The following is a 15,796-nucleotide window of genomic DNA, read 5'->3' as shown; positions in this document are numbered from 1 at the left end:
GCAAAGTAAGATTTCACAAGAATTACGTTTGCTTTTGTTTGTTTGCGGTTGTTTGCTGTCAATAATGGTTGTTATATTTTTCTCTTTGATTCCTCGCAAAAAATATTCTGTCACTTCCTCCGTCCAAACATAGCGCGCCTTTTTTTTTACTTGAAGTGAACTGGTCATGTGACCACGTGCGTCACGTCCGGTGACGCGTAAATGCGAAAAAAGTGTTTCCACAACACTTTTGCGGAATATCTCGATATGGATCCGTCTGAAAAACCACCTCATGAGAGCTTGGAAACCTTTTAGCCATATTTGAGAGGTTTTCCGAAGTTTCTGTGTTTCCATTACCACTTTTTTATTGCGATATGTAGGTTTTGCGCAGTTCTAGGGGTAACGGAAACCCAGCTGAAGCTGCACAGTTCATCTGCACACGCAGGTCAAATCAGGGCCACGAGCAGAGGAGTGAAATTCTTGAAAGATAGCATGAGCGCCAGCCAGAAAAATCGAATCCGGCAAGAAATATAGGGAGCTAATGCCTGCAGTGTGGACACCGTCTGGGCCCTCGGAGGGCAGGAACCTCTCTTTGAACTGAGGTGGGCCTCATCCGAGAATCAGAAAGTGTTAAGATTTGGATCTTGCGTGAGCCTGACAAAGTCTGGAACTTGTTACAGCGCGCTGAGACGGAGACTGAGGTTTCTGCTTAACGTGCCGGGCACACATATCAGTCTTTCACCGGGCCACGAGGGACATGATGATAATAGCAGGAGTCATCCAGTCAGCAGGAACACAGACTTTTGCTTTTCAGTCTTATATTAACGCCTTGGGAAACAGGTCAAGTATTTAAGCAGAATGTGTAACAACACTTTTATTACTCCACAGAAAATGGTCAGCACTTAAACTGAGGTTTTTTTTTACACTCCCTTCACAAGACAACCAGACGTGTTGTGAGCAGCTATTGTCTCTCCCTTGTTGCCTCCGTTAATCACCAGCCAAGTTGTAAACCACCCCGAGGTGTGAAGTTCTCCACCTTTCGTGTCTGGACAGCTGCCCAACTTTTGAATGTTTCTCTGTCATTAGACCACCTGAAAGCAGGTGTGTGTCGCCCCTGGACACGCCGCAGCCACCGGAGCTGATTATAGCTAATCACTGGTTAGCAGAAAAACTTTCAAGTTCTTCTAAATTGAGCTGCTGATCTCTGCCTGCTGGCCTCCTGCAGCAGATGCCAAAAACCGTTTCAATCTGCCCACTGGTGGCACAGAGTCAGTACTACATCCCCGGCTGCACATCCAATAATAACACTGGGCTCGCGATCCAGTGGATCAGCGAGGACACACACACAGATGGACCCCTCTGATATGTCACGGTTTCCAAATGGCTTTTGTACGTTAAATGATTGATTGTAAACATCAGCCTGCTGGAAATGTTGACTCACTGTTTGTGCAGCGAACAAACGAGCGCTCCTGGTGTTTCCAGGCTTCATTTGTTGTCATGCGGGTAAAGAGGACGCCCTCTTTAGCCCAGATGTGCATATTTCTCTGTGTTTGTCTTCGTCCGCAATGCATGCAACGGTTTTCTGCAACCCAATCAAGTCAAATACAACACGGAGCACAAGAGTCCAGCCAGCGTTTAGCACATTTCTCATCGGAAGTTTCCCGTTCAGTTTCTCTTGTTAGTGGGGGGCCAAATGGGGATGACAGAATTAGACAGGAACCTCATTGATTTATCCTAAACTTTTACTCATCGATGTGTGTTTTTCACCCAGATTTGTTATGCTTTGACCAAATGGAGCTTTACTCTAAGGGTCAAGGGTCTGCACATGTCTGCAGGAACGTCTCGTGCTGCATCGGGACTCTTCAGTTTAGTCAAAGCTCATCTCCTTTATAACTAGGAATGCACCGATACCACATTTTTACAGAACGAGTAGATTAAAAAAGTACTTGCATTTCAGTATTCTGTATCGGAGAGTCCCGACACATCACAGAATTACTGAACAACATTCCTAAGCATGTTTTTCTGGAACATGTGGTGACTGTCAAAGGTTTCACTGCAGTACAAACACAAATTCAACAACATTTTCATATGCATGCATGTACAACTGGTATTGGTACGTATTTTTATTAGTGGCGTACTCGACCCCGGTATTGGTACCGATACCCGATACTGATATCGGTATTGGTACCTCCATATGTATAACAGCCAGGATGGTGGCTTTTTCACTTTTGGAGACATCCAGGTTGTATTGAATTTTAAACGTAGTTCTGCAATATTTCTGACTCTCTCTTCACATGCATCAAATGAAGTGCGTTTGAATCGGAGGAAACGTTAACTAGCAGCCCTTCCCTCCGTCACCTCTGCACTCTTCACCAGCCTGGTGTGTTTCGGGCCATTCCCAGCTCCCCCCGTCAGCCGCTGCCTCCGCTCCGCTCCTCCTCCTCCTCCTCCTCCTCCTCCCACACAGTTTTCCGTCGGTCAATTATCACAAGCAACACAAAACACTTATGCAATTTAAAAACGACACCTGGTTCGCTTGCAAATGCCATCGGTGTGGTCAGCTGTCGTTTCGTGAGGGCAGATCCAGATGCTCCTCATCGATTTGTTTGATGGATCTGAAGCGCACATTGCTCAGTGTTAATGCTGCTCAGTGCAGCTGCGGCAGGACATCTTCAGTCTGGACCTTAATTCCATACAGAATGAAGAGTTCATGACACCACAGGTCACTTGTTGGTTGCCCAGACTGAGATTAAATCAGACTTAAGCGTTATTAAACACAGTGACCCTCTCTCCCTCTCTCTCTCTCTCTCTCTCTCTCTCTCTCTCTCCCTCTCTCTCTCCACACACACACACACAAGCAGTGATTTGGTCACTGGTTCCTTTTCTCCTTTCCCCTTTCGGTGCCTCATTCAATCTTACTGCCTGTTTTTTTTTTTTTTATATATATATATATATATATATATTTTTTTTTTAGTTGTAGAAACAGATAAATAACTTTCACTTTCAGTCACTAATAAAAAAAAAAAAGGTCTTTATAAAGAGCAGGTTCACTTGCATGGCCGCATTTGTCGCATTGCACCACTATGTAGGCCAGAATGCGGATCTGCTCTGACTTTTTGTGCATTGACCCCGACGTCACTAATGGTATAAAAACCCTGTGAGATCGAGTGAGACGTCAGAAAACAGGGATTAGCCTTGACGTTGTTTGCAGTACACTTCCTTATCATCACACACTCAACGTTGCTGATCCTTTCAATTCAAATGCAGTTTGAATTGAAATGAGGTGTTTTGTCTTGATTTCAAAAATAAACAGCCCAAAGTGATTATTCAGTCTATACAAATACAAATAAAACACTTGTTCCACCTTGAGATAATAATAATAATAATAAAAAAAAAAAACGTAGGTAATATAACAATGGTTTAACATTCTAAAAAGTCTGAAATTTATGCAACAATGTTTATGGTCTATTTAAGATCTTTATAATAGCGGATCCATACGGATCAATAATCAATAACTAATTTGCACACAAAAAAAAACAAAAAATATAAATAAACACTATTGATTGATCAGTCGCTCTGGGGAGACAAGGTCACTCTGATAGCACCGAGGGGCGCGCGCTTCGCTCTGGGGACAGATAGCGTGGCAGCGGGAGCGCGCTCACCCACCGCCACCTGAGGGCTCGCGGACAGCTGAGTGCCCGGCGGAGCTCGCGCGGCAAGACTCGCCGTTAATTTGGGTTGGCTTTTTTGTTTGTTTGTATTTTTTAGATCGTCCAAAAAAAAAAAAAAAAAAAATCATCCCGGAGAAAGAGATGGAAGACAGCTGACGTCCGAATCATCCGCTAAAAAGCGTGTCAACGACGGTAAGCATTGACTCAATTTTACTGCGTATTAACTGTGAGAAAAACCAATTTTGGTCGTAAACCACCTGACCCCCCGCCACCCCCTTTTACATTTTGTTAGCGATGACGTAGGACAGGTGTCGATAAGGTGTTTGTGAAATTACACGTTGTTTGAAGCAGCTTGCGTGATGCTGAGGCTTTTTATGTCTATTTATGAAATAAAGTCGTTACAACAGAGTTAAATTTGACGGAGTTCTATTGTGGAAAAAGTCAACGTCACTGACCAAAAAGGCTGTTTGCGCTGTTTTTTGGGGGGGTTTTTTGTTTGGGTTTTTTTTTTTTTTTTTTTTTTTTTTTTACTTCACCTTAGGTAGCTTTGTTTGTGTAATGCATTGCAAGGAAACTCATTGTGTTTTATGTAATTTAGAAAACTAAAATAAAGAAAGAAATACACACTAAAAGATGATTCATTTTCAAATGATTAAAAGAAATTTTCAAGCAGTTACACAAGGACAGCACCTGTGCTTAGGTTTGAATCCCGATGAATCAAAATCTGTTCAAGTGGGTTCAAATGCTGTTGTTGTTTTTAATGATCTTAAAGTCGCATTTTATTTGGTGCTACGAGAACACAGAAAAGTAATGAAGTGATGGGAAGAGCCAGCAGAGGCAATATGGCACAGGGAGACAGATCTGATGAGGGGGCCAGAAAGCTCATTGTGTTCTGACGATTTAGACTTTAATCCTGTTTGGTTTTGTGAGCCGCGGAGCAAAGTGATAAAAAAAAAAAACACAGGTGCGTGTAATAAACATCAATAAAGGACAAAAACAACAGTTATTGAAAGGAAATGTTCCCTCCCTTCTAAAAATAGTGCTTATGCTGCAGCCATGGCTACACTAGTGCTAAAAAAAAAAAAAAGAAAAGTATCAAACAACAAATCAGTTGGTCCCAGCAAAGCGTTTAAACATTATAACAGTCCATCAGATTAAAAAAAAAATGATCTTTGTTTCATTTTTAAATTTTAATTTGGTTCCACCAACTCCTACTTCAAGGACGAAAAGTTGTTGTTTTTAGTAGGCTAATCCTGAAAAGGGGAGGGGGAGTCATATAACTTTATGCTAACGCTACAATGAGGCGTTCATTGGTATTGACCTCTGTGTTGAACCACGACCAATCCCAACTGAACAGGTGTCAGTCAGACAGTCAGATGAATTTCTGACGTGTTTGAAATTCGGTTGGCTGACTCAGGATTTTGCACAGTTGAAGGAGAGCTGCTCGCTAACTGCCCAATTACAGCCATTTTTTGTCCCTTCTGCACTACTTGACAACCACGGCATTTGAATGCCATGGCAACAACATGCTAACAACAGGCTGGCTGCACAACCAACAAAGAAAAAAAGTTAAAAGTTAAATTCTGTCTTTTTCAAGCCATCTGCATTGTCACTATGCGCTGCTGCCTTTTCCTTTCACAGTTTATGGCTTGCAAGATGGCACAAACTTCCGTCTCTTAGAATTGCGACAGCTTGATAACAACTAATCTGCCACGCAGGGAGCTAACTAGCATTTTTTTGGAAATATGTTAGTGTAAGCTCAAAGATCGTGACTGACGTGACTGGACCATACAGTATGGGCATATTAATCACGAGCTATTGCTTTCAATTGTAAACAATTGATTTGTGGGATGTGGGTTGTCATCGAATCAAGAGATTTCCCAATGTCTGTCCAGCTCAAAAAGTTGTCTGCCTTCAGTGTGTTGGCCAATAGTGACCCAGCACTGAATTCATTAAACATTCAAATCATGTATCTGTGTTATAATCAGGTGACTGTTGAAAAAGGATAGACTGTTTTCTGTTTGGCACTTATATATAGGGCTATATATGACACTATTGGTATTTCAAGTAAATATATATACAAAAGAAACCAAAGCCTCCTTCTTGCAGACATTTACTGAGCTGAGGTGAATGAAACTGTTTCTCAGGAAGAGCTATAAAAAGGACTAATACTCTGGTTCTACTTGCTTGGTATCTTTTCTTAGTATTTCTTGATTAGATAGGCCTTGTTCAAAGTTGTCACTGGCATATTGCAACCTGCACCATCTTAACCCTCCAGATTAACATTTGGTCTTGTTGTCATCACACAATGACCTCGTTGCTGCACACTGCTGAAGGAGGGATGGCGACAGAGAAGTTCCAATTAAATGGAAGGAGGCTTAAGGCCAAGATGACCCTGCGCTTCTTTTTGTCAGGATTTTCTTTCTTTTTTCTTTTTAAATGAGGGACTGCAGTGCCTTTGAGCTTGCTTGTTTAACTGGTTCTGATCTGTCGTATTTGTAATTAACCATGTTCAAAAATCAGATTTTCAAATTATTTGGTATTTATAAGAATAATATAACCAGTTAATACTTGATAATACTATTTAGTCAAAGTAATTTTATGATAACACTATGCTGCTTTTGACACAATTCCACATCTTGAATCACTGGATATGTGTGTGGAATTTGGTTTAAGTAACAGAACGTTCCAGTGTTGATGCTGCACTTTAACTATCAGCTGTAACATATGAATGATGGCATCAGATCAAATGTATTGATCATAGAGACTGAAAGCAAAGGTCACTGCTGTTTTGTACTGTCACTCACTGCCTGTTTGAATATTTCTGAGGAACTGTGTCCACGGCTCTGTATGTAGAAACACCTTTTGTACATGTCAACTTATTGCAGTTTGTCTTGCAAAGTTTGAGTTTTTTCAGAGGTATACACTCTAAACTCTAGGCTGCGCTGGGCCTATGCCCTGGTTTCCAACCACTGATCAATTAGTATTGATGTCTCTATATCTAGAGAGGACTTTTTTTTTTTTTTTTGCCCTTTGGGTTGTACAACGGGTACCTTTTTTGACCAAACCACCATTAAACTGCATAACCTAAACACATGATACATGCAGTAACATTACCTCATAAAGATAAAAGATTTAAAATACGTAAGATAGAGGAAATGGATCAATGAACACGAACCAAAGAACGTTATCACATGCATTTTTATTTATTTATTTTTTCTTTTCAATGACAATGACATCACATTGCCTGCAAACCTAATCTGCACACCAGAGAACACCTTAATATGGTCAGATAATCTGGATGGAGCGAGGGCCGGTAGGCTCTTTAGAGAGAGAACGGAAGATGTGGTTTGATGTGAGTTCGCAATCATAAATGGTTTTATAGTGGTGAACTATAGATGCGGCCGTAATGTTCAACTTTACACAGCATTTAGCCAGATCACACAGCTTTCGATCAGACATCAAACATGTCTAGTGATCTGCTTTGCTCAGTATTTTGAGCCCTGGTGAACCTGTCTGGGTTATGATTTGGTGACTATCATTTAGTATAATTCTTATCATCAATAGCTCCTTTTCAGACTTGCTGAATTGCAAATATTTTTAGTTCAGACTTTATGATGATGGTGGCATTTGGTTTGTGTACATTAGATTGGGTTGCATTGATGTTTTGAGCAGGTTTTCTACAAAAGGCTGTTTCCTGTTTTTACATAACCATCTCCACGACTTACTGGAGTTCTTTAACATTCAATAGCTGGTGTGCATTGTAATCGTAGAATTTCTCGGGGATCGACATACATTATTTATTTGCAACAACGTTCTTAAAACGATAGCCTGCAACTCTGTTAGCTTTTGCCATGTAAGGACAGTGCTGCAGGTCACAAATGCTGCGTGTCCCGACGGTGAAAAGTACACGGGGACACGCACCTACGGGAATGTTCTTATACAAGTGGTCATTGGAGACGTGCCACCTCGCCATGATAAGGTTAGGCGAGGCAAAGACACTGTACGCAGCTGCACACTGGCACGCACATCATCGCCTGCTCGAGCTACTGTCGTCAGCTGTCCGCCAACACTTCAGTCCAATCACAGAGATAAGCAAACCTGAGAGCGTGTTCACTCGCTAGTGTTGGCAGAATCCAAAGCACAGGCCTCAAGGTCACTTTGGCTTCACACGTTTATTCATTATCAGACCGCTGAGCAGCAAAAATCTGGAATCATTTGTTTACAAGCCTTTGTCTAAAAAAAGTATTGATTAGTCCAATACAAATAAAGGTATGCACATTATTACTTATAGTTTTTCATCTAAATCCCAACCCACCTTTGGGTGTGTGTGTGTTTGGAGATATCTTGCTACTTTGTTGCTCTTGCGTAATCTCTCAGGGGATTATCAAAACCATTGGTGAGATTACCGGAGTCACGAGCGCAGCTGTAATCCACAGCATATCTCCATCTCTGCAGGAAGGCCTTCAGCCTCGTCAGCCACAACTAACTCGGCCTCACCTTTTCTCAGTCTGTCAGTTTAGACGCACTGATGGTCTTGGCCAGAGCAGTTCTTCCACGCTATAATCTGCTTTTATGACACTGTCTGTTATGTGATATTAGTCATCACAGATCACCGGAAATTTCTAAAACTTATTTTGATTTATGGACTTGAGAAATGTACCTGTCCTTTCATTTACTTATTTACAATCCAAATGCTGTGGTTAATTGTGTACTAGTTGCGCTGATGAATGTCGTTGTCTGTCACTGCCTTTGTCTTTCTAATATACCGCGATGATGACTGTAGATTTCATTTGAGAAATGGTTTTCAATTTTAACAAGATGATGTTCTCTCTGCATTGTTTCTCTGTTTATATTCACAGTTTTCATAGCTGACTGCTCTGCCTGTCATGCTGAAAAGCTTTACCACATTTGATATACAAAAAAAGTCCAAAAAATCAGTCCAAACTCTGCCCGAGGAAATCAATGACCGAAGGTAAGTCTCTTCCCACCATTTATTGACTTCAATCACCATGCTAAGGATTTGAATTAAAATGGTTATACATTAATGTCGAAGGTTTTTTCCACTGTATTGTAAATGTGGCTTTAACTGTACTTTGTGTTTCTTTTCTTCTTGAAGACTCTGAGAAGTTCCTGGGAGACACAAAAACACATCAACTGCCATCTGAGTTAAAAGAACTGAGGAGAAATGGCTTCTGTTTGGCTCGTTGCCCCCTGATGTCTTTCTCCACCCAAACTCATTGCTGTTACTGAGGATGTGTTTTGAAGGGAAGTCAACACTCAAGTAAAAATGAACCCTTACGTAACGTCACACTTCAGGAGGGATCTTTTCCCCCATTTCCATTTGTTGTAGACTTTTGTCTACCAGTTGTCACTGGTTTGGTGAAATGGCCTCCACTGTAACTTTGCAGCTGAAGCTCTTATCCAAGGTTGTGGTTGAGGGTGTCCTGCCACTTCTTCCCCATTCCAGACTGGGTCTGGATACTTTGTAAACATGTTATGATAGTAGAATCCTCTGGAAATGATTAGAGGTAAATATCTTGTGCTTCATATTTCCATACATTTTTCTTTTCCTCTGCTTTATCTAGTATCTCTTTCACTGTACTGAGATATTTTAGCACTGAAGTTGGAAAGTTGCCCATGCATGCTGCTTTTTATTGTAGCACCCCTGCATTTGTCCTGTTTCTGAAGTGGAATTTCTCTGTATTGCTCTGTTAATTTTTTTTTATACTCCAGTTAAGATTCCAATCGATCTGCTGAATTAGCAGATTAGCAGCAGATCTTCAGGTGACCGGTTTGCTTAGATTTCCTTGCCATATAGATATTTACTAAAATAAAAAAAAAACAGGGGCAAAATAGGAAATGGATCAAAATAATGTTTTTTTTCCTGCTCTTCTTCTGCCGCTCTTCCTACCTTTGGTCAGGCATTTGCGGTGTTTCCACAATAATGAGGTACGTGTGCTTTGAGAGGATCACCGTTGAAGGTGATTGGTTAAAGTTGTCTATATAGATTTTACTTTGTACCATAAAGGTCCTCTATAAAATGACCATGGCCATCAAACAGATATTCAGACACATTGAGAGACAAAGTGAAATTGTCAAAGCAGTGACATGATTCATCAGAAATAGTAGAACTGACCTGTTACTCTAGTTGGAGAAACCACCTTTGGACATAAGTGACATTTCCTTGTCTTGAAAAAGTTTGATTCATCTCATCTCAAACACTGGACTTTATCAACAATTTATCCATGTAAATGCTCACTGCTTTAGGAAGTTAGTTTTATCATTTACTAAGATGAATTCTTTGTGTTCTCATTTCCATACCAATGGTTAATGGCATTGAAAGAGCTGTCATCGTAAGAATGAGCATGTTTTCTGCTTTTTTTATTGCATGTTAAAAATATTGTCCCTATAGAGGTTGAATTGTGTTTGTCTGTCTTGTACGGATCTTGTCTAAGTTGTAGTAGTTAGTTAGCCCATTGTCAGCCTCTGACCCTTGATTTACTTTCCTCTGCTGCATCATTTTGAATCTTATTCATGTCTTCCTTTTAATTATTTTAAAAAGAACAAAACCAATCCTGCATGATTTGTGACCTCTGTTGAGACCCACCATTCTTTGCTTGTCCAAAAAAAAAAAAAACACAAAAAAAAACTCACAGAAACAGACTTCTATAAAGGAACTACTGATACCCTTCTTTCTCATTTTCCTGCCCGTGGACCTAAATCGAGAAAACACTTTGTTAATGACAGATCCTCAACTGAAACAGTTGACTGTACCAGGAAAAGAGTGGGTCCATGACCTTCAGGTTGAAAAAAAATTGTTGCTTGCTCACAAAGGACTAGAATCACAGGACTGACAGCAACAAAAAGAGGTGGATAATTTGAAAGCCAAAGCACATCCAGGAATATCAACTGGGAACATCCTTCCAAGGCAGACAGACGGTTACAAACACGCGATGGGAGCGGCCCGTGTGAAACGCCGCTTTAGTGCTGTGGTAGACGGGCCAGTGGAGGAGGAGGAGGTCATGAGGCTGGCACAGAGTAGCGAAGACACGGCTCGGACAGCGGGGAGTCCCACAGGGTCGGGGACCCCAACTAGCCCTTCCCCAACTCATGCCCTCAATGGCAAAACCCTGCCTGTCCAGAGCAACGCCAACAATGCACGGAGGCAGAGCGCCATCGCAGAGTCGACCGGAGGAGACGCAGGAGAAGGTGGAATGAGAGCAGGAGGCGTGATCTCAGGGCTGAGGAGAGCCAAGGCCGCTGGTGTCGGGGGGAGAGGTCAACGCCGGTCGTCCTCAGACCGGGATTCGCTCTCTTCCCCCTCCACCAGCGGCCGACGGTGCAGCAGGCGCTCCGGCCGCCGGTCCCGGCAGCGCTTTGTGGGCAAGGACGGACGCTGCAACGTCACCTTCGTCAACATGAGCGAGAGGGGCCAGCGATACCTCAGTGACCTCTTCACCACCTGCGTGGACATCCGCTGGCGCTGGATGCTCGTCATCTTCACCCTCTCCTTCCTTCTCTCCTGGCTGCTCTTTGGATTTGCCTTCTGGCTCATTGCCTCCGCGCACGGGGACCTCTCCATCAGACCCCACCCCAGCCCGGGCTCCTCTCCAGGATCGGGAGAGGGCGGCTCTGGAGGAGGGTCCGATAAAGAGGCGGTGGTGGTGGCCGAGGAGCCATGCTTCCTCCAAGTGAACAGCTTCATGGCGGCCTTTCTCTTCTCCTTGGAGACGCAGACATCCATTGGTTACGGATTCAGGAGTGTGACCGAGGAATGTCCCCTGGCGGTGGCGGCGGTCGTTTTGCAGTGCATTGTGGGCTGCATCATCGACGCCTTCATCATCGGGGCAGTCATGGCCAAGATTGCCAAGCCCAAGAAGCGCAACGAGACGCTGGTGTTCTCCGACACGGCTGTGGTGGCGCTAAGAGACGGCAAGCTCTGCATGATGTGGAGGGTTGGAAACCTTCGCAAGAGCCACCTGGTGGAGGCACACGTTCGAGCGCAACTGCTGAAGGTATGGCAATAGAGCTGCATGATTACCAAGATAAAAAAAAAAAAAAAAGGTTGTAAATAATTCTAATTGAAAGTGTAAAGGAATTTACTAAAACGTGTGGCTTTGCTGCTGTTAAAAAAAAGAGAAAAAAAAAGGTTTGCAGCATTGGGAATCAGAGTGCGCTGAGACCATCTGGCCCATATTGTGTGGACTGCTGTTAATGAGAGCTTGTTTTATTTTCCCTCAGGGGTTAGGAAGATTTACCCTGGATTAACTTTCCCACAATTCTTTAACTCGGAACCATTGTCCTTTGTCATCTCATTTTCCTCTCTGTTTACTGTATGTGGGTCAGATTTGCACCATACAGTTTACAGTGTTCTTATATTTACTTCAATAGTATACCCTACTTTGGTGTTTTTAGTTTTACTATTATTGACATTCTGTGTATGTTATATATACACAGCAGTGAGCTGCATGGTCAGAATCAACAATGCCACAGCAAAGACAGTTTGATCTTTTTTAATTCCTTGACTATTTGGGCCGCTGGGGTTAAAAGGATCATAGTAATATGATTTTTTTTAAAAATATATATACACATATTTTGAACTGATATAGTTACACAATGGGGTCTGAGGAGTTTATTTTATCATTCTAGAACATTTTTGCTTTGAAAGTGTTTTTGTGAAACAATTTATTTTATACATTTAAACATTTGTTTGTTATGTTATGTTTTTGAGCTTTTCCCCCCTCTATTCTCCTCAGCCGAGGGTTACAGAGGAGGGCGAATTCCTTCCACTGGACAATGCCGACATCAACGTGGGTTTTGACACAGGCACTGACCGAATCTTCTTGGTCTCGCCGGTGACGATCGTCCATGAGATTAACGATGAGTCCCCCTTCTACGAGATCGACCGAAAGGCCCTAGAGAATGACTCTGAGTTGGAGGTGGTGGTCATACTTGAGGGCATGGTGGAGGCCACAGCAATGACCACACAGTGCCGTAGCTCCTACCTGGCTTCTGAAATCCTATGGGGACACAGATTCGAACCAGTGCTCTTTGAGAGGAAACACTGTTACCAGGTAAGAAAAAAAATTAATAAAAAGCCTCGCGGGTGAAAAGATCCTTCCCACCATCACATGATGGACGATTTCATAAGAAGAATCTTTTGACATCTCACAATATTCATATTTTGACAGCATACATCCAGTTGTTTTGCTAGCATCGCCATGACATGAGCATTCAAGTACAATGTGAAGTGAAATTCCTGTCTATGCCCTTTTCCAGGTGGACTATTCATTCTTCCATCGAACATATGAAATTCCAGACACGCCCTCGTGCAGCGCTAAAGAGCTAGCAGAGCAGAAGCACATGCAAAGTTCACGCTCGTCTTTCTGCTATGAGAACGAAGTGGCTCTGGAACTTGTGTCCCCTGATGATGAGCCTGGACAGGACATAGAATGTCCCAGTCCACCAACCAGGAGGCAATCTCTTGAAGAACATTTGCACTACAATTAAACCAGGTTGGAAGAAGAAGAAAGAACCTTGGTAAAGAACAATGAAGACCAGTGTAGGACAGAAAAAAGTATTAGATGGACAGGAATAGTTGGACCATTAGAGATAGAAATTCATGGCCTTATTTAATAGTGTCATGACAGTGTATGCAGCAAGTCATGATGGTCCATTGTCATTTTCAAGATGGGTTTAGAAGAAACAAAGACAGTGAAACAACAAACATTGAGCCAGTCTGGAGCAACCAAGCGTTGCTACACTGACATGGTTGTGTGATTGGACCTGGCAATCTTTCAGAATTACCTAAAACTTGTCTGTTGTGTCTCAAATTCTGGCCCTTGACTACCACAACACGTCAATTTAGCTTCCGAGTCTGCCTGGCTGTATATGCAACATTGCCCCCTAGTGACGTGGACCTGCAACTGCATCTCCCGTCGCCCAAGCTACAGGAAAGTGTGACCTCTGGTTGAGGTACAACTCAGGGTTGTCTCCCGCTGTGACGCTGACTTATCACTTAAAGCTTTATTTTCTTATGGTAAGTATGGACGGGGAACTCTTGTGTTAATTTTGGCAAATGGTCTGTGATGTTTGAGTGAGCAAGTGTTGCAATGGCATGGAGAGACTGCTGAAAACTAGCAGCGGTTTTCAGCAGTTTCTTTATTCATTCTATGTCTGTACACTGGTTTTATTTTATCATAACTGTAACCTGCGCTTTATTTTTATTTTATTTTTGGTTGGTGCAATGGTATTTTTCTAGATCAGGTCACTTTCTTTTCCTATTCGAAATACTGCAAAGATACATGATGGTATACAGCAAAGTTCAAATAAGATAACTGCAATACCTACAGCTACAGTATTTCTCTTTCTAGCCACCTCTGTCATTTTCACAACAGTCCTACTTTAATTTTGATTTCATACTATTAGATTCTCACATTTAGATACGGAATTGTAATTGCATTTTTACAATTCAAACCAACTTTAAAAATTGGCAGGTTTTTAGGTGCAATAGTAGAATACAGTGAAACCTGATGTGATGAAAGCATGACCCAGGTTAAACAAGTGGGAGTTGTCTTGTGACAGTGGTGGTCTGGCCTACTGTGCATGTATGTTTGTCTGAAATCTGCCCAAATGTATTCGGTTTTATCTGCTAAACATGACACAATCATTACAGTTTTGTGCCCATGAAATCGTAACACATCCGACAATTTTAATTTGTGCTGGCAAATCTCTTTTGTTTTTTTTAATATCGGTAACAATGTGAGAACCACGTAGTTTGTAGTGCCTTCATAGAGATTTTAAAACTGATCCTTCAACTGCAGTGATTTCATGTTTAAAATGTGTTGCTATGTAATTGTACTGTATTTGTATAACACTACTTTCATACATGTTTTGTCGTTGGTCACTTTAATATATGCAAATGTTACGAAAAGAAATATATATGCCATCTGAATTTCCCAGCACTGACTGGTCAGGTGTGTTCCTGTATATTCATTTAATACTCATAAATTGACTTTTTTTCTGCTTTCTATCGTCTTCAAGGAGGGTGTGTAACTCAAGGATTCTAGTGTAGCATATTTTTTTGGCAAAAATCATATTGACCAACACACAACCTGGAAACATGTTTGCACAATTTAATGGATGGAGTCTAATATCATGAATAAAGCTCCACAACAGTAAAGAATTTTAATGTTAATTTCAGGTTGGTTATGACGTAAGTACAATTTTTTAATTAGTATTCACACTCCCATGCTTGTGCCCTTTCTTGCACCTTTCAAGAGCCACCATGTGCTATCTATAGGCTGCACGGTGGCTCCTGCCACTCACCTGCCTCCACTTACCTGAGACATTACACTGGTTCCTCAGCACAACCTGGAGGACATATTTTGGAAATACTTAATATTTATAACATACATAGTCTACTGTTTTTATTGTCTACATTTTGGGAAATAGTAACAGGACAAAAGATGTTAGTACTTTACCTGGATATTATTTTTTTTTAAGGAAAAGGCAAAGCTGTCTTGGCTATTACTGACTTGTAACTAATTTTGGCTGCCTCTGGCAGAAAACACTCCCAAATATAAAACTTGACTGTGTCAGAGCTAATAAAACACAGACACTGAATAACAATCACTTGAATCATCTCTTTTTTCTCTCTCGTTATGATACTTTCCTTGTACGCTGCATTGCTCGGTAGGTTTGGTAAATGTCAAAATGTGTTTGTGTCAGCTACTACAAATGGTAAATTACTTATCTTGACATTTTTATTATTATTGACGGCCTTCCTTGTCAGCAGATTAACAGTGTTTTAACAAACAAGAATATCTTGGAATAACTGGATTTACCTCACCCCCCCCCCCCCCCCCCAATGTTATTATTGACTAATATGCAAATTAATAGGAGGATAGCTCATGTCATTTATGTGCTTTAAAAGTAATGCAGTTCAAAATAATATTAATCCAAACGTGGGCCTTTAAAAAAATAAATTAACGCCATAGACATTACATTTCATACGTACCTGGCTAATAATCCTATTTTGTGGTTTTCAGAAATCGGTGGGGGCTTCTTCCTACAGCTAAAACGTTCCCTAGCTTTTATTTGTCTTTATTGAATTCTTTCTTACGACCGCTGTGATGTTCCTG

The 15,796-nt window shown here is 41.6% G+C and overlaps 1 protein-coding gene and 1 long non-coding RNA gene across 2 annotated transcripts; both read left to right on the top strand.

Moving 5' to 3' along the window:
• Positions 1 to 3,471: 3,471 nt before the first annotated feature.
• On the top strand, positions 3,472 to 10,341 carry LOC142898124 (uncharacterized). The gene is made up of 3 exons (XR_012928536.1): positions 3,472 to 3,842; positions 8,513 to 8,625; positions 8,770 to 10,341. It is a non-coding gene; the product is annotated as an uncharacterized LOC142898124 (long non-coding RNA).
• A 35-nt stretch (positions 10,342 to 10,376) lies between these two features.
• On the top strand, positions 10,377 to 15,284 carry kcnj14 (potassium inwardly rectifying channel subfamily J member 14). Its single transcript, XM_076040869.1, has 3 exons — positions 10,377 to 11,668; positions 12,410 to 12,727; positions 12,933 to 15,284. Exons 1-3 carry the CDS (start codon positions 10,607 to 10,609, stop codon positions 13,161 to 13,163), a joined length of 1,611 nt encoding a protein of 536 aa, XP_075896984.1. The 5' UTR covers positions 10,377 to 10,606; the 3' UTR covers positions 13,164 to 15,284.
• Positions 15,285 to 15,796: the final 512 nt, after the last annotated feature.

Source organism: Nelusetta ayraudi, unplaced genomic scaffold (assembly GCF_046127955.1).
Source record: "Nelusetta ayraudi isolate G7.1 ecotype Tasmania unplaced genomic scaffold, CSIRO-AGI_Nayr_v1 ptg000063l, whole genome shotgun sequence".
Classification (NCBI taxonomy): Eukaryota; Metazoa; Chordata; class Actinopteri; order Tetraodontiformes; family Monacanthidae; genus Nelusetta; species Nelusetta ayraudi.
The sequence above is the reverse complement of the archived record's forward strand: the minus strand, read 5'-3'. Positions and strand labels throughout refer to the sequence as shown.

Excerpts from the sequence above, each read along its gene's own strand:
- kcnj14 (XM_076040869.1), top strand. The coding sequence starts at position 10,607 with ATGGGAGCGGCCCGTGTGAAACGCCGCTTTAGTGCTGTGGTAGACGGG. Across the intron at positions 11,669-12,409 it reads TTCGAGCGCAACTGCTGAAG|CCGAGGGTTACAGAGGAGGG; the intron begins GTATGGCAATAG and ends TATTCTCCTCAG. Across the intron at positions 12,728-12,932 it reads AGAGGAAACACTGTTACCAG|GTGGACTATTCATTCTTCCA; the intron begins GTAAGAAAAAAA and ends GCCCTTTTCCAG.